The 16210-nt window shown below is 38.6% G+C and overlaps 1 protein-coding gene across 11 annotated transcripts in view; it reads left to right on the forward strand.

The window, feature by feature from the left end:
- The window catches only part of MAP2K5 (mitogen-activated protein kinase kinase 5), a 261524-nt gene that overhangs the window by 141970 nt on the left and 103344 nt on the right, over positions 1–16210 (forward strand). For all 11 annotated transcript variants that reach the window (XM_032244603.1, XM_032244610.1, XM_032244604.1 and 8 more), the window contains 3 exons: positions 3271–3344; positions 4307–4357; positions 13641–13712. In XM_032244603.1, the coding sequence (XP_032100494.1) occupies positions 3271–3344; positions 4307–4357; positions 13641–13712 (197 nt within the window). The remainder of the gene's footprint in view (positions 1–3270; positions 3345–4306; positions 4358–13640; positions 13713–16210) is intronic.

Below are 16210 nucleotides of genomic sequence, written 5' to 3' on the forward strand. Positions count from 1 at the left end.
GAGATAGTGATTAAAACAGTCTCACTGGAATGCAAAGATTGATTTGAGGATGACTGGATGTCTACTACTTTCACACATAAAGTACTTCTGAAAACCAGGTTGAGAGGAGAGTGTACAAAAGTCATACAGTAGTAGGCTTACATGTATGTTAGAAAGATGTTGGAAAGCTGGAAAAATGCAGTCAGGTTCTTATTTACACCTGGTCTTTTAGAATATAGTTTAGCAGTTTCGTTGTTTTTTTAATTTTCTCTTTCCGTTGATCCACTTAAGTCAGATGTATCTGATCGAAACTAAAGATGTGCTGCTTTTAGCATACCTCTTAATTTCCAGGCAGCACCTTCTTCCAGGAGCTCAAAATGTTTGTTCATTAACGGTCTCCATCTGATGTGGTGGCTTAAGAATAGTTTAGGGCAAACTTGCCCAACCCGTGCTCCACAGGCCACATGAGGCACAGGATGGCTTTGGGTGCAGCCCAACACAAATTTGTACACTTTGTTAAAACATGACGGGTTGTTGTGTTGTGTTTTGTTTTTTTGCCCCCCTTTTTTTAAGCTCATTAGCTATCTTAGTGTATTTTGTATGTGACCCAAGACAGTTCTTCCAGTTTGGCCTAGGGAAGCCAAAAGTTTGTACACTCCTAGTTTAGGGTGTCAATATATAACAAATTGTCCAGAAGAAAAATATTTAAAGCTGAGGGCCCATGATAAGAGCTAGATTTGAAAAATGAGAGCAAGCTATGTAGAATCTAACATTTGTTTCAGTTCAGCAAACATTTAAGTGTCTGTCGTGGCTGTCTATGATGTGTTGTGCTAACTGCTGGGGCACACTTGAAGGCACAGCCCTATTCTTAAGGAATTCATATTCTGGTGTGTGGGGGCGTGTCAGCGAATACTTAACCTCCTCCTTAAGGAGAGAAATGATGTCGTGAAAGTGTTATATTTAAGGTTTAATATGATGGTGGTATAAGAATCATGTTGAAAAATTAGAGAAAACTAGAGGCCAAGAGACCAGGGACTTGCCAGTAAAGGGAACATTTATATTAGCAATATTTTTTTTTTGAGACGGGTCTCACTCTGTTGCCCAGGCTGGAAGGTAGTGGTGCCATCTTGGTTCACCGCAACCTCTGCCTCCCTTGTTGAAGCAATTCTCCTGCCTCAGCCTCCTGAGTAACTGAGATTACAGGTACCCGCCGCCATGCCAGACTGATTTTTGTATTTTTAATAGAGATGGTTTCGCTATGTTGGCCAACTGGTCTTGAACTTGTGACCTCAAGTTGATCTGCCTGCCTCAACCTCCTAAAGTGTTGGGATTACAGGAATGAGCCACTGCTATCCATCATGTATTAGTAAATTTAATTTATCATTCAAAAAGCCATCAATCAGCCAGGCACGGTGTCTCACACCAGTAATCCCAGCACTTTGGGAGGATGAGGCGGGTGGATCACCTGAAGTCGGGAGTTCGAGACCAGCCTCACCAACATGGAGAAACACTGTCTCTACTGAAAATACAAAATTAGTTGGTTGTGGTGGCGCATGCCTGTAATCCCACCTAATCGGGTGGCTGAGACAGGAGAATCACTTGAACCCGGGAGAGCATGTCTCTGTAGCACATCCTTCAGATAACACTCACTATAACCTCTATCAGGAGGCTGTATGAATTCAAGGTGGTATGCACAGGCAGGTATAAGCTCTTTTTATCGGTATCACCCCAGGAAATAAGTTCACAGGGTAGGAGTATACTTTACACATCTTTAAATGTATCCCTTCCAAGCACAGTATCTTGCTCGCTGATTGATGGCTTTTTTTTTTTTTTTTTTTTTGAGACAGAGTTTCACTCTTGTTGCCCAGGCTGGAGTGCAATGGTCCAATTTTGGTTCACTACAACCTCCATCTCCCGGGTTCTCTCATCACTGAAACAGAATCATCAACATAAAATAATAACACATACTTGTGGTTTCCATTCTTTATTTATTCATCCATTCAACAAATGTTTATTGAGCACTTGAAATATACCTGGCAGTCTTTCAGGGGCTGGGAAGTACTGTAGTCAAGGAAAGAGACAAAGTCCCTGCCTTCATGGAATTTACATTCAAATGTCAGTTGTCAGGCACCACTAAATGAGCTAATATATAGCAAAATGCCTAGCACATTGCCTGTCACATAAGTACGGTTAGTAATAGTTACTGTGTTTGAACTTGAAATTTGAATTCAGTGTCTACTCTTGGCAAGATAATTAGTTGCTGTACCCTTTTGCCGGACGGAAGTTCAGGAGAAGATTAACCTATTTACAAGTTTTTTTTAAAATGTTACATGAAAAAAAGTGAGTCTTCTGTTCAGTGTCAGTATAGTTGAAGTTATATGCTGTTTCAGATGTAACCAGTTGTCTCTGCTGGACCACTTTTGCCATAAAAGAAGCATTGAAGCAGGTGCTGCTCTCTACCATCAAAAGTGGCGTGCTCTTGTCCTCCTTGGATGTCTTTTGTGGGCTCCCTGAATTCCTGAAAAGGCTCATTGTTGTCACTGAGGATGCTTCACAGAAATCCTTTGTGTCATTACTTAGCGACTGACCGCTTTGGTGAAATCTATGTCAATTCTTTTGTTAACTATAACAGCAGTCAAAAATAATGTCAGAGAAGAGAAGGATAAATGAAACAAAGACCAATAAGTCCATGCATGTACACACATACACACATCTTTTAGATAAATTTCTAAGTATTCTCTGAAGTAGCATTTGCCTTGTAAAACATGGGAAATTCTAATACTACATTCATTTTGTCTTCGTTTCCTTCAGATACAACCTGTTACCCGTAGCATATGAATGATTTTTCCTTGTTGGCCTCCCTTTGGCCTTACTATTACTTAGATGGGAGGACTGTCTTGATAATTACACATATAGAGCAAAACTCATCCTTTTTGTGCAAATTCTTTGCAAGGAGATTACATTTTCTTATCTACCTACTTTTCCTGAAAAACTGGGGAGAGGATGATGGGTGTATTTACTGTTGCTGTAAGCCAAGGTTTGATTTCACTTTCACTTGAAATAAACTCTTGCTTCTGCTGAAACCAGACATTGTTAAAAGTGGAGGAGTTAAGACCTTACGTTTTACCTTCAGATTAAAAAAAAAAAGCTTTTCATTAAATTTGATACTTGAATTTCAGATTGTGCAAATGATGTCATTTCTGCAACATGTTGTGTGCATATGTGCTTTTAAAGAACAAATGCTGTAGATATATGGAATTGGTTACATGGAGTTTTCCGGTCCCATTTTAGACGTGAAGCCCTCCAATATGCTAGTAAACACAAGAGGACAGGTCAAGCTGTGTGATTTTGGAGTTAGCACTCAGGTATGTCTCTTTTTCCTCCCAGTGTGTTCTCTTCTCTGCAACAACCTCCTTTTATTTTCAGTCTGTTCTCTGGATTGAAAAATCACCTAGCTGCCAGACAAACAGAAACACTGCATCTTTTCCTCGGCTGGGAGTGTGTTATTCATTTTTAATCTCTGAGCGAGTTTCCTTCATCAGAATATGATTGTTCATTGTTTAATGACAGTAAAAACTGCTGATATTGTAATTACTACTTACGAATAGCAAACTTCATTGATATGCAGCTTTGATATGAAAGCGTTTTGGCCAGACAAAAGGGAGGGCAGAGTGGGAGCTGTGCCTGGGGAGCCCAACTGGCCCACAATAAAAATTAATATTGGGAGCAACAATGGTGGAGGGCCATTACAATGTGCAGCACAAATTTTAATTAATTTCCATTTTGGGCCTCCCCTGAGAAACCCAGTGATAGTGACCCATGAGCATGCTGTGATGTTGATTTGAATTGCAGCCACCTTTACTCCCAGCCAAACACGAAGACCAAAGCGAAGGTCGTCGTCGTATTATAAGTTGTCAAAGTCTGTTATCCCTCCAGCGTATTTAGTGTTCGTTCCATTCTAGTAATGCATGGGGCTTCATTCACATCTTGAGCCATCTGACTAAAAATTGAGTGTGTTCAAATTCTGCTTTAAATTGACTTTTTATATCAGACGGGTTTGGGGTACTAAAGCGATAAGCATCCTGCTTAAGTGAATTAAGGTTATCTGCTATAAACTGTAATGCTGCGCTTGTTTAAATTGGAAGTCACATTCAAAAGAAAAGAGAGATTTAATCATTTTTAATGCCTTTGTAGATAAATTTGTTCCCTTTTACATAATTTTTAGTTGATTTATACGAATGATGATTGTAGGTTAAATGAGGAATAATTGCCCATTTTATTTCCACATTATCTTTATATTGTTCTAACAGACTGTTTTGTCTCATAGCTGGTGAATTCTATAGCCAAGACGTATGTTGGAACAAATGCTTATATGGCGGTAAGTAAACTTATGCAAAAATAACATTTAAAACCAACATCTTTATCTTTATGTACTTGGTAATGTATAATTCTTGAATTAATTCCACAGCTTTAGCCTAGCAGATCATAAATTACAAAGTCAATCTAGTCATGATCTGATTTTTAAATCTTTCTGAAAGACATTAGGGTTTTTACAGAGGCTATCAACTTATCTGACTTTGTTGACGTAACTGGTTGGTTGAAGTGTGAAATCGCTGAGTTTTGAAGTTTAATCCTACAGAAAAATTGCACCTTGTAGCATATTGGCCACTTTTCCACATTTCTTATGTAATTAACCCTCAAGTATACCCAAACGTCAGTCAATAAAATTGGTTGTTTTTTCTTGGAATACAAACATGCTTTGTCACCAGATCAGAATTAAATTATTGATGTAGCCAAATTTTATTTATGGATCTCTGAATGTAAGGGTTTAGGGGACAGTTCTCTATAGAACTTGTATATCTCTAGTTTGTTCACTCGTTTGATTTATGTCTATTATAAGATTAATTGCACTGAAATAAACTTACCAACAATAAAAAATAGAAGGATAAGGCTGTTTCAAAGACCAATGTAGACTTGGCTTTTGAGTAAGGGAAATTATTTGTGTTCATAAAAGTACTTTAGTTTATGGGTTTCCATAATAAACTTGAGAGTCGGAGGGGAAAAAAATTAAACAGGAATCTTATCTAGTGTTATTTTTGGAGCAAAGTTTTGTCTTCTTATAACAACTTAAGGATATTTTTTGTAAGAAAGCTCTAAGTTTATTTAGGTACTCTTTCATCTCTAATAGTCTTTGTTTATAGATCATGAAATTAAGTGATGTTAATATAGATAAAACCATGAGTCTCATTTTCAGTATTCTTTGTTTATATATATTATCTTGATTAAAAGATTTAGGGATGGAACCTTATTCTAAACCTAAACCTTATTCTCAGAACAATACATAAACATTTTGTTTTCATTCAGATACCAGAATAGCTCATTTTTGTCTTGCATTGTTTTTAAAGAAAGTTTATACTTTCTTGTTTTTTGAAGCATAATAGGAAAAAAGTTAATTAACCTCTGATGTCATCATACCTGTTTTTATAAAAGTTAAATCACCTTCCTTCCTCTACCAAGTTAGATGATATTGGTGAGCCACCTTTATAGCCTTGCTGAATGCCACAGTTGCAGTCTTTGAAAGGATATGAAACACTGTAATTTTTTAAAAGGTAGGGAGACATGACTGTAAATGAAACAATTGCTCAACTACCCAGCATGTTCTTAGTAGGTTTAAATTCCTCTGATAATTAAATTGCATTATATTTGAATGTACAAGTCCAGATTACAGTTGTCTTTCCCAGGTGTACATTAAAGAAATTAGTTTTTTATTTTTGTTTGCGGATGAATTTGATGCATCCATCTGTTAATTGAAAATGTGAGGATTGAAATTATGAAATGTTAGCTCAGATTGACATAACTAAAATTGCTTTGCTTCTTGGGTGAGTGAATTCTAGTCATCAGCTTTGTAGTTCAAGCTATAAAAAGCATAAGATACCTAGAAAAGGAGCAGTAATAACAAAGCGGTATCTTATACTTTTTTTTTAGCTTGAACTACAAAACTGAGCTTTGCTCAGTTCAGTAGGAGGCTCTTATTACCCAGGTACTTACCTACATGGTGTGAGGTTGGGGATGGGAGGAGGTGGAAATAACCTATATCATCATAATAAAGGTGTGAATCCCTGAATCCCTGCCTTTTGTCTGCTGACAGTTTCTTAAAAGAGAAGAGCTGAGCTTTTTTTTTTTTTTTTTAACCACACTGGTTCTCATTTTAACTGGTATATTTTATAATTTTAAGTTCAGCATGAGGCCCTATGCCAAATATCCATGAACTATAGTTATTAGGCCAAATTCAGTTTACTGGAACAATGTACCAATCATTCTTCTAAGCTCTTACTGCCTGTTTTTGTAAATAAAGTTTTATTGGGATATGTCCACGCTTGTTTGTTTATATATTATCATGCATGGCCGCTTTAGAACTACAGTGGCAGAGTTAAGTAGTTGTGACAGTTGTAGCAGAGAGCATATGGCCCATAACATGAAAAATATTTTCTAGCTGACCCTTTACTGAAAAAGTTTGCCAGCCCCTGGTCTGTGGCAGTGAAAGCTGTATCTGAAACTCAGCACCTTCAAGTAATCAACCAGCATTTACTAAGCACCTTCTGTGCTGCTAGACAGGTACAGTGGAACCATTCTATAATCCAGATAAGACTTGGGTGAAACAGGAAACATGACATTATATGTAGCAGCATTATGTGTGACATAATAAAGACTTAAGTTGTACCAAACATACATTTAGAAAATAAGATGTACAGTGTACAGATGTGATGAGTCAAACAGTATGTGGAAAGGTGCTTGCACAAGAGAAAGATCACTGTGAAAGGATGAGCAAAGACAGAAATAGAAGGCATGGGTGAGGGTGAAGAAGTGGGAAGAGGACAGATATAATATATAATTAGAAGTCATTTGATGCCCTCGTTTTACGTATTTCCCTCGCTTTATATTCATGCATACTTCTGTACAGTGATAAACATCAGTAATAATAATAGCTTACACTTAAGTAGCTTTATGTGCCAGTCACTCTTCTTACACAGATGAACTCTTAAATCCTCACAACACTATGACCTAGGTAATATTATTATTTTCATTTTAGAGATAAAGAAACTGAAGCACGAGAAGTTAACTTACTTACCCAAGTTCACAAAGCTAATAAGTGTCAGTCAGAACTGAAAATTAAGTGATCTGCCATCAGAGACTAAATTTTTAATTGCTGTGCCTTTCATTATACCCATATTATTTATGTGTCTCTCCCAGTCTAGATTATGACTTTCACAGTGGCAAGATTTATTCTGCTCACTCTGTATATCCAGCACCTCACACAGTGTCAGATGAGTGAATTAGTTCATGAACACTGCATTCCAAAAGTGTCTTGTTCACTAACTATAAGCAGAGCATTTAACTTTTCGTGTTAGGAATCTTGCTTGTGTTACAAAGTATAGATAGCCCAACATTACTCAAATACAGCTGGCTAGGCTACTCAAATATTGAAAAGAAAATATATCAGAATGAAATAGCCCTGCATATTGGAATAATCTCACTTTATTCTCCTGTAATCTGAATTGTAAGATATAGAAAAGATAATTAGGGGCCGGGTGTGGTGGCACATGCCTGTAATCCCAGCACCGTGGGAGGCTGAGGTGGGCACATCTTCAAGAGACTGAGACCACCCTGATCAACATGGTGAAACCTCCTCTCTACTAAAAATACAAAAATTAGCTGGACATGGTGGTGCACACCTGTAATCCCAGCTACTCCAGAGGCTGAAGCAGGAGGATCGCTTGAACCCTGGAGGCAGAGGTTGTGGTGAGCCGAGATCACGCCACTGCACTCCAGCCTGGCAACATAGTGAGACTCCATCAAAAAAAAAAAAAAAGAAAGAAAAGATAATTTGGAAAAAGACAGGGAGGCTTATGTAACATCATTAGTCATTTAGAAAAACCAAGTATGTGCACATTAAGCTGTGTGCTTTTAGGAGATTTGAAAAGTCATCTTGGTCCAGCCTTCTCATTGACCAGTGAGGAGACCGAGACCTGGAAAAGTGAAGTGTCATGCTCAAGGACATACTGTTTTTTAGGGGCAGATAATTATTTAATAGGTTCAAAAGACACCTTCATTCAAAGCATGAAAGATTTTCAACCACATTTTTAAAGGATTTCATCCATAAGGATTATAAAAGGGACCTAGAAGCTTACAGCTTATATTAAACCATTTTTTCAGAAATTCTTTTTTTTTCCCCCTAAGATAGAGTCTCACTCACTCTGTCATCCAGGCTGGAGTGCAGTGGCATGATCTCAGCTCACTGCAACCTCCATCTTCTGAGTTAAACTGATTCTCCTGCCTCAGCCTCCAGAGTAGCTGGGATTACAGGCACACGCCATCACTCCTGTGTAATTTTTGTATTTTTAGTAGAGACAGGGTTTCTCCATGTTGGCCAGGCTAGTCTCAAACTCCTGGCCTCAAGTGATCCACCCGCCTGGGATTACATGTGTGAGCTGCCACACCCAGCCCAGAAATTCCAATTACTAAAAATTTTATTCTGTTTTTAAGATAGAAGTTCCTAAAACTTTAACCAACTATTCAGTCTTTCTGACTATCATTTGAAAAATCAAATCTAAAAATTGGCACTATTGTTATGATTAACTGAAGTTTTAAAATGAAAAAATCTTACTAAAATACTTGGCCTTTGGGATCAAAAAGTCAATCTAAATAACCATTCCCATCTCCAGAACATTTTTTTTCTGGCCAAGCTATTCCACTTCTTGGAAATTGTCTTTACTTGGAATAAAAGCCAGACACATTGCATGATCCAACCCAGTTGGCTGTGCTCATGTGGTGGTAGTGATGGTAGTGGTGAAGACGGGAAGGAGGCTACCATTAACTGAGCATTCCCACGCGGGGCGCACTGAAGTACGTTATGGGATTGATATAATCTTCACGCAAGCCCAGAAGAATACATATTGTTACTACTGTTTATTATTACTATCTTCATTTTACAGATGAGGAAACCAGAGGTAAAATATCTGTAACCCATGGTTTCAGAGTTGGCACATCGTTAAAGGCAATTTAATTAGGACATCAGCCTCTAGTTTCTGCTAATAGTAGACAGTTATTTAGATCAACTCTTCTGTTTAAATATGCTGGCTAATTTTTTAATTTTTTTTAACCATCTCAAATGCACTGAAGAGCTAAAAAGACAGTGGGCTACTCCTGGGACAATTTTTGAATGAAATCCTACCACAGAGAGGAAAGTAGAATGGGAGCCCATCACTGCTTATTCCTGAGGGCATTTGCCTGAATCACAGTCAGGCAAGAGTGGCAACAGCCAAGCTTCAGGGCCTGCCTAAGTCAGAAGGTCTCAGAGGAGATCTCTGTTCCATGCCAAAAGCCTAAATGGCTAACCTCAGTGCAAGGGCAAACTGGATCTAAAACTGCTCCTCTTCCCACAGTCCCAGGAAATTGAAGAGGAGGTATCTGGAGCTAAGCAGAGAAGCAGAAGAAATTGGAAAAGTGGAACAAGCTGTGAACATAGCCTAGCCCTGGCATAGATTTGCACCCTGGGTGTTTGTATACATGTCCTGGGTTAGACAAGGCACTTCATGCTGAGAAGTGGTTTGAGGCGGTCTCCACCTTAAGCCTCAGAATACCTCTCCAAAATTTTTCTTTCTTTCTTTCTTTCTTTTTTTTTTTTTTTTTTGAGACAGAGTCTTGCTCTGTCGCCAGGCTGAAGTGCAGTGGCGCAATCCCGACTCACTGCAACCTCCACCTTCTGGGTTCAAGCAGTTCTTCCGCCTCTGCCTCCCAAGTAGCTGGGACCACAAGCACGTGCCACCACGCCTGGTTAATTTTTGTATTTTTAGTAGAGGTGGGGTTTCACCATGTTAGCCAGGATGGTCTCTATCTCTTGACCTCGTAATCCACCCACCTCGGCCTCCCAAAGTATTGGGATTACAGGCGTGAGCCACCGTGCCCAGCCTCAAAATTTTTCTTTCTAGAGGAAAAGCTAGCAAGCAAAGAGAACTGGGCACACAGAAAACAAACCCACCTGAAGAAGATCAGCAGGAACAGCAGGCAGCAAAAACAGATGCATACAGACTTAAGACCACAAATTTTTGAAGTGACATAGTAGATTTTTAAAGTCCTAAACAAAACTTCTAGATTAAAATTTAAAACTCACTGTATTTGATAGCATGTTAGACACAGGAGAAGAGAGAATTGGTGAACTGGAAGATAGATCTGAATTCAAGCAGTCTGACTCTAGAGCCTGTTTAACCAGTGTTCTGTCTGCCTACACGAGGATCTTGCCAATGAAAAAAAAAAATCCTCATCACTTGTGATACATATTTTGACTATACACTAGCCTGAAGTTTTCGTGCCTATTTTGTTAATTTTCTAGGTAGCCTGAGTCTGAACAGAAATTTCTTTCTTGGAAGAGATAAGGGATATTCCTTGGTATCTTCCTGCTTTTGACAAATGTTGTAAACAGACGGCTCTGGAATTAATTAACTAAATGTGGATTCTTGTCAAGGCTGAGTCACAGAGGGTATGGAGGGAGTATAGCGTGGGCACCAGCCTGAAGGACTGCTCTTTAAGATCCTGTATAAATTCTACTTATGAGATCATCACCACTCTTTACCGTTCTTATTGAGAACAGGTCAGAGTTTTTTGTTTCATTTTGTTTGCTTGTCACTTAAACCTCACTACAAAGGTGTTTTAGACAAGAGTCATGTTTTTCCTATTATTTAGCTTTTCACACTGAGGACAGCTGTCATGTGAGAAAGTAACCTCAGTTTTAGCTTTTTAGCTGCTAAATATCCATCACAGAGATTCTGTCAACAATGTGATACCTGGTAGCTCGTTTTTTTTTTTTTTCCAGGGGAGAGGACAGGGCAAGCCACGTTGGCTTCAGGTGTGAGAACAGCTTTGAATTGTGCAGCCTCAGGCTGTCATATCCTGACTGCATAAATTCAGAATGTTTTGGTGCTCATCTTGTGTGTAAATCACTTCCAGGGGCCTGGGCGTATTTCCCAATCTCTGTCTACCTTAAGAATTGTTTAGGATAGACACGTGGAGCTTGCTGTCGGCTTTTGCGGAACCTTGTTGCTCAAGCACCCCATCGCAGCAGTAATCTTGTTTCATTAGCTGATTGCAAGAATAATTTCCCCAACGAGGGGTCATCAGAATCTCACCCTTAAAAGAGCTCTCTTATTTGCCGTCTGATATCTGTGAACATTATCACTTTTTCTACTTTTTCTGTTTAAATTTAATTTGATTTTTCTATGTTTTACTATCAGCTTACAGTTTGCGTTTGTTTTGATAGTTCAGCGGGCAAATGTAATGAGTGTGTTTAACCTCCTTTTTGGTCCTGCCCAGATATTTTTTTTGTATGTGGGCTCCACTTTTGTGTGTGTGTGTGTGTGTGTGTGTGTGTGTGTGTGTGTGTGTTTGTTCTGTATTCTGGATGAAATGCTCGATACCTGTCAATCAGCAGAATGAAGAAATGGAGAGAGGAAGGAAAAAAGGACAGGGAGCAGGGCAACATTTAATAATTCTAGAGGATTTTAGGATTTTCATGTTTGTTGGAAGTTCTTGATGGACATGAATAGCAATGTATGAGGAATTTGTATTAGAACTCTCTAAGGAGCTCATTTGTTCATGAGGTAAACATGTATGCATCCCTTCAGTCAGCATGCATTGACTGTGTACCTGTTATGTATCAGGCATGGTGCTAGCTGCCTAGTACTTTCTTGGCCTGTCAGGAGAAACAAACTAGAAAACAGCTGATTTTATAGCACAGTGTAATAAATAATAAGATATGAACAGCATTTTAATGAAGTACAGAAGCAGGAATTTATAATTCTGCTGTAGGAGCAGAGAAGGGCTTTACCCTTACACAGGAGCTGTGTGAAACATTGTCGTTAAGCAGAGAAGAGGAAGGCAGGGAGATCTAAAAGGTCATTGTCTCTGCAGGGAACATGGAAATGTTTAGTGACTGGAACTAAGTGGACCAAAGAATCACCCAGAGAAATTTTTTTAAGTGAGGATCTCTAGCCTTGCCCCCAGAGACTCTGATTCCGGAGGTTCATTGGTATTAATAGTCTGCACCTCAGGCAGTTCTGTGATGGGTGTTCCAAAGACTGCACTTTGAGAAATACTGACCAGCTCAAGACTGTGCTTGGCTCTTCTGACTTCTAGTTGTGGGGTCAGTTTGACTCACTGGAAAGAACTCTAATTTTGCAGTCTGACATAACTGGCTTTGAATCCTGGCTCTGCTCCTGGACAGTGAATTTAATGCTAACCCATAGCTCTAGACTTGAACAAGACACTTACTAAGCCTCAGTTTTTACATTTGTAAATTGAGGGCAATAATACCTTCTTTTGCAAAATCATTATGAAGCAGAAGATGCAAAGTACCTAGCCCAGTATTTGCCACTAGTAAATGGTCATTAAATGATAGCTATTACTGTCCTTCTTGTTTACTGGATACAGCACTCATAATGGTTAATAATGTAAACTAAACCTCTCTGTGCCTCATTTTCTTCATCTGTTAAATGGGGATGATAAAATGGTACCAATGTTACAAGGATGTTTGTGAATCTGAAATGAGACATGCATGAAAAACACTAAAACAAGGCCTAGTATATTAGAAATTCTTTAATAAATGAATTTCACACATAATTTTATTGTTGATGATGGTAATGACAATGATGTCATTCCTGTAACTGGCTAGCCAGTTCCATATGAATACGTCTTAGTATCTATTGAACCGGATATTGGGGTGTAAGTTATGATCTCAGCCTTGCCATGATTAGCCTGTAATCTTTAGCAATCATCCCTCCTTTGTGAGACCTCAGTTTCTCTTATTCGTTAGTTCATGTGTTCATTCCAAAGCCTTCTAGGAAGTACTGTATTGAATGCCAAATCCTGGAGGGATAGATCAGGCAGCATCCACTCAGTATGCAATTAGTCCTGTTGAAGTAGAGTATGTTTATGTAGCATCTTTTAGACCAGGTATTTGCTATACATCTTGAGTGGAGCACCAAGAGTCCCAAATGGAACTTTCAAACTCTTCCTTGGTTCATATATAAAGAAACTCTTATCAGTGGAAAGAAATGTTGAACAGTAGAATCTGGGTAAAGGAAATATGGATATGCTTTGCTGTAATCTCATTCTTTCAAATTTACTATAAGTTTGAAATTACTTCCAAATAAAAAAAGAAACTGTACTGTTCCAGACCCATCTAATGCAAATAAGTGATAATATCACATAATGTTGTATAATTTGTTACTGCACAACCAAGACCACTGGATTTGGAGTGGGAAGATCTGGGTTCTAGTCTCAGCTTATTCACTACCACTACTTTAGGACCTTGCCTAAATTACCTCACTACTCTGAGCCTCCATTTTCTTCATCTGTGAAATGACTCCCAAAGTCTTCCTCACGGGGATTTGGTGAGGACTCAATAATATATCTATATATAATTTCTATATATTATGTATATACTATATACACAAATACATACATACACACATATAAAACTGTTTTGTCATCCATAAAATGCTGTGCAGATGTTGGTGGCTCTTCACCTTAGCTGAGCTCGTGTCCAGTGTGTGTGTTTCCCGGAGTAGCATCTATCAACTCACAAGCTCCCTTCTGTTTTCTTGCAGCCTGAAAGAATCTCAGGGGAGCAGTATGGAATTCATTCTGATGTCTGGAGCTTAGGAATCTCTTTTATGGAGGTATGTTGTTTGTACATAGACTCTTCTGTGCATATCTGTACTAATATTTTCAATCAGGAAAGTGAAGATTTTGAAAGAATAAGATAAAATAAACCTTCAGCATGTTATATAGATGTATGCACAGAGTTTGACCATAAAGTCTTTGTTCCTTGTGTGGCTTGTCAACTGACTCTGGAGGTTATTTTAAAGCACTGTTTATTATAGATCACCTGTGTAAGACTTGCCTGGAGCACTTGTTAAAAATACAGATTCCTCAGGCTGGGCAAGATGGCTCACACCTGTAATCCCAGCACTTTGGGAGGTGAGACGGGTGGATCACCTGAGATCAGGAATTCAAGACTAACCTGACCAACATGGAGAAACCCCGTCTCTACTAAAAATACAAAAAATTAGCTGGGTGTGGTGGCACATGCCTGTAATCCCAGCTACTCAGGAGGCTGAGGCAGGAGAATCGCCTAAACCTAAGAGGTGGAGGTTGCAGTGAGCCGAGCTAGTGCCACTGCACTCCAGCCTGGGCAACAAGAGCAAAACTCTGTCTCAAAATTAAAAAAAAAAAGATTCCTCAGCCCCATTCAGAACCAATTAAATCCAAATCTCTAAGAATCTGCATTATTAACCTGTTCCCTGGGTGATTCTTATAAAACACTAAATCTGGAGAACCTGTGTTCTAAAAGAGGGATTCCAGAAAAATTCTGTGCCCTGTTGGAATGCATATATAACTTCCAAAGGTGATTAGTTTAAAAGGTACAGCCCTACTCATTTGGATGTTTAAGTTCTATAGGTTTGTTTTGAAAGGAAAAAAAAAAGTCACCTCATTATAGTATAGTCATATCACATGTGTATGTGGGTTAAGGGGTGGTGTGATATGATGGAGGCAGAAGGGGAAGAGGAAGTATGTATTTAGCACAATTGCAATATCTACTCTTTATAGCTGTATTTAGAATGGACTTTATCTTAGTATACTAGATATAGCTCCACTAGAACTCTATGCTATGCTTTTTTTTAGTAAAATGATTATTGATTTACAAGAAAATGCATATAAATTATATTAGAAGGACATATGGCTCAGTTTGAATTATAATATTACAGAACCTGTATACTGACCAGTGCTTCAAAAATTTTCATTTAAATTGATTCAGAAAAAGAAGGACTTTTTTTTTTTTTCTTAATGGTGATGGGGTCTTGCCATATTGCCCAGGCTGGTCTTGAACTCTTGGGCTCAAGTGATCCTGATGCCTTGACTTCCCAAAGTGCTGGGATTTCAGGCTGGGGCCACTGTTCCTGGCCAGTACTTCTTATAATAGAAAAGTAGAAAGGACTCTTTAAATAATGTCATAGAGTTGCAATCATGATTTTATAACCATTTTTTTTTTAGTCAAATACTTTTTCTGCTATTTTTGTAATGCATGAATGCAATTGTATTTGTCAGGAAATAATCTTCAAACTCAATTCACCTGCACAGTAGCAAGAAAGCAAAAATAAACTGTTCAACTTTATTAAATCTTCTTCTTCTTAAAAGGGAATCTAAGAGGAAATACAGTATGTATGCATCAGCTGAGAGGTTGGCAATAATGGTGGTCAGATCTCAGAACTGAATCTCCCAACAGAATCTTCAAGGGCCTATTCTATTAGCCTGTTTCAAGGCAAACTAGTGTTTTTGATTTGTGGGACTCAGGATTGCTGTTACACAATTTCCTTTTGCATATTTTAAGTTGTTGTCATTTATTTTATAAATGACTGGATATAGTGTAAGACAATTGAGAAGTTACATGGCGTAGAGATAAGAATCCAAGATTGGGAATGGAAGACCTAGATTATAGTTCCAGGTTTGCTACTAGTTTCTTAGGTGACCCTGTTCTTCACTGGGCCTCAGTGTCTTCATTTGTAAAATACTGACCTCTAAGCCCCTTTCTAGAGGAACATTCTATGACTCTGCTACTGCTCATTTTTTTTGTTTTCTTTCCTTAGCTTTCACATACTCTAGAGTTGTGTGACTAAGACAGTGATAAAATGGCATAAAATGCAGAGGCATGGCACTACTGGAAGAGAGCGTAACTATTAGATCTAAGATTTAGAGCACATATGAATGTTCACCATTCATCCTTTCTACATTCGTTTATGCGTTCATGTGCTGAGCTCCTGCTATGCCTGCTGTGTAGGCAATGGGGATGGAGTGATGAAAGAACACGCAAGTCTTGGCTGTCATGGAGTTCCATTTGGGGATGGCTCGGGCATGAGGGGAAGGACAGAAAACAAAAGGGTAACTAACTATGTAATTTGTCGGGTGGTGATATGGAGAAAAAGAAAGCACACCAGTCCTCTCTGATGAAGTACCACTCGAGCAAATACTTGACTCTGTGAGAGAAGGGAGCCACCTGACAACAAGTTCAAAGGCACCAAATAGAGGGCACTCGGCGTATTTAAGGGAGAGACCAGTATGACTTGAGTGGAGTTAGCAAGGAAAAAGTGAGAAAGAATAAATTTAGAGCAGTAGCCAG

The sequence above is a fragment of the Sapajus apella genome, unplaced genomic scaffold, assembly GCF_009761245.1.
Source record: "Sapajus apella isolate SASKATOON/1434 unplaced genomic scaffold, GSC_monkey_1.0 scaffold55, whole genome shotgun sequence".
Taxonomy (NCBI): domain Eukaryota; kingdom Metazoa; phylum Chordata; class Mammalia; order Primates; family Cebidae; genus Sapajus; species Sapajus apella.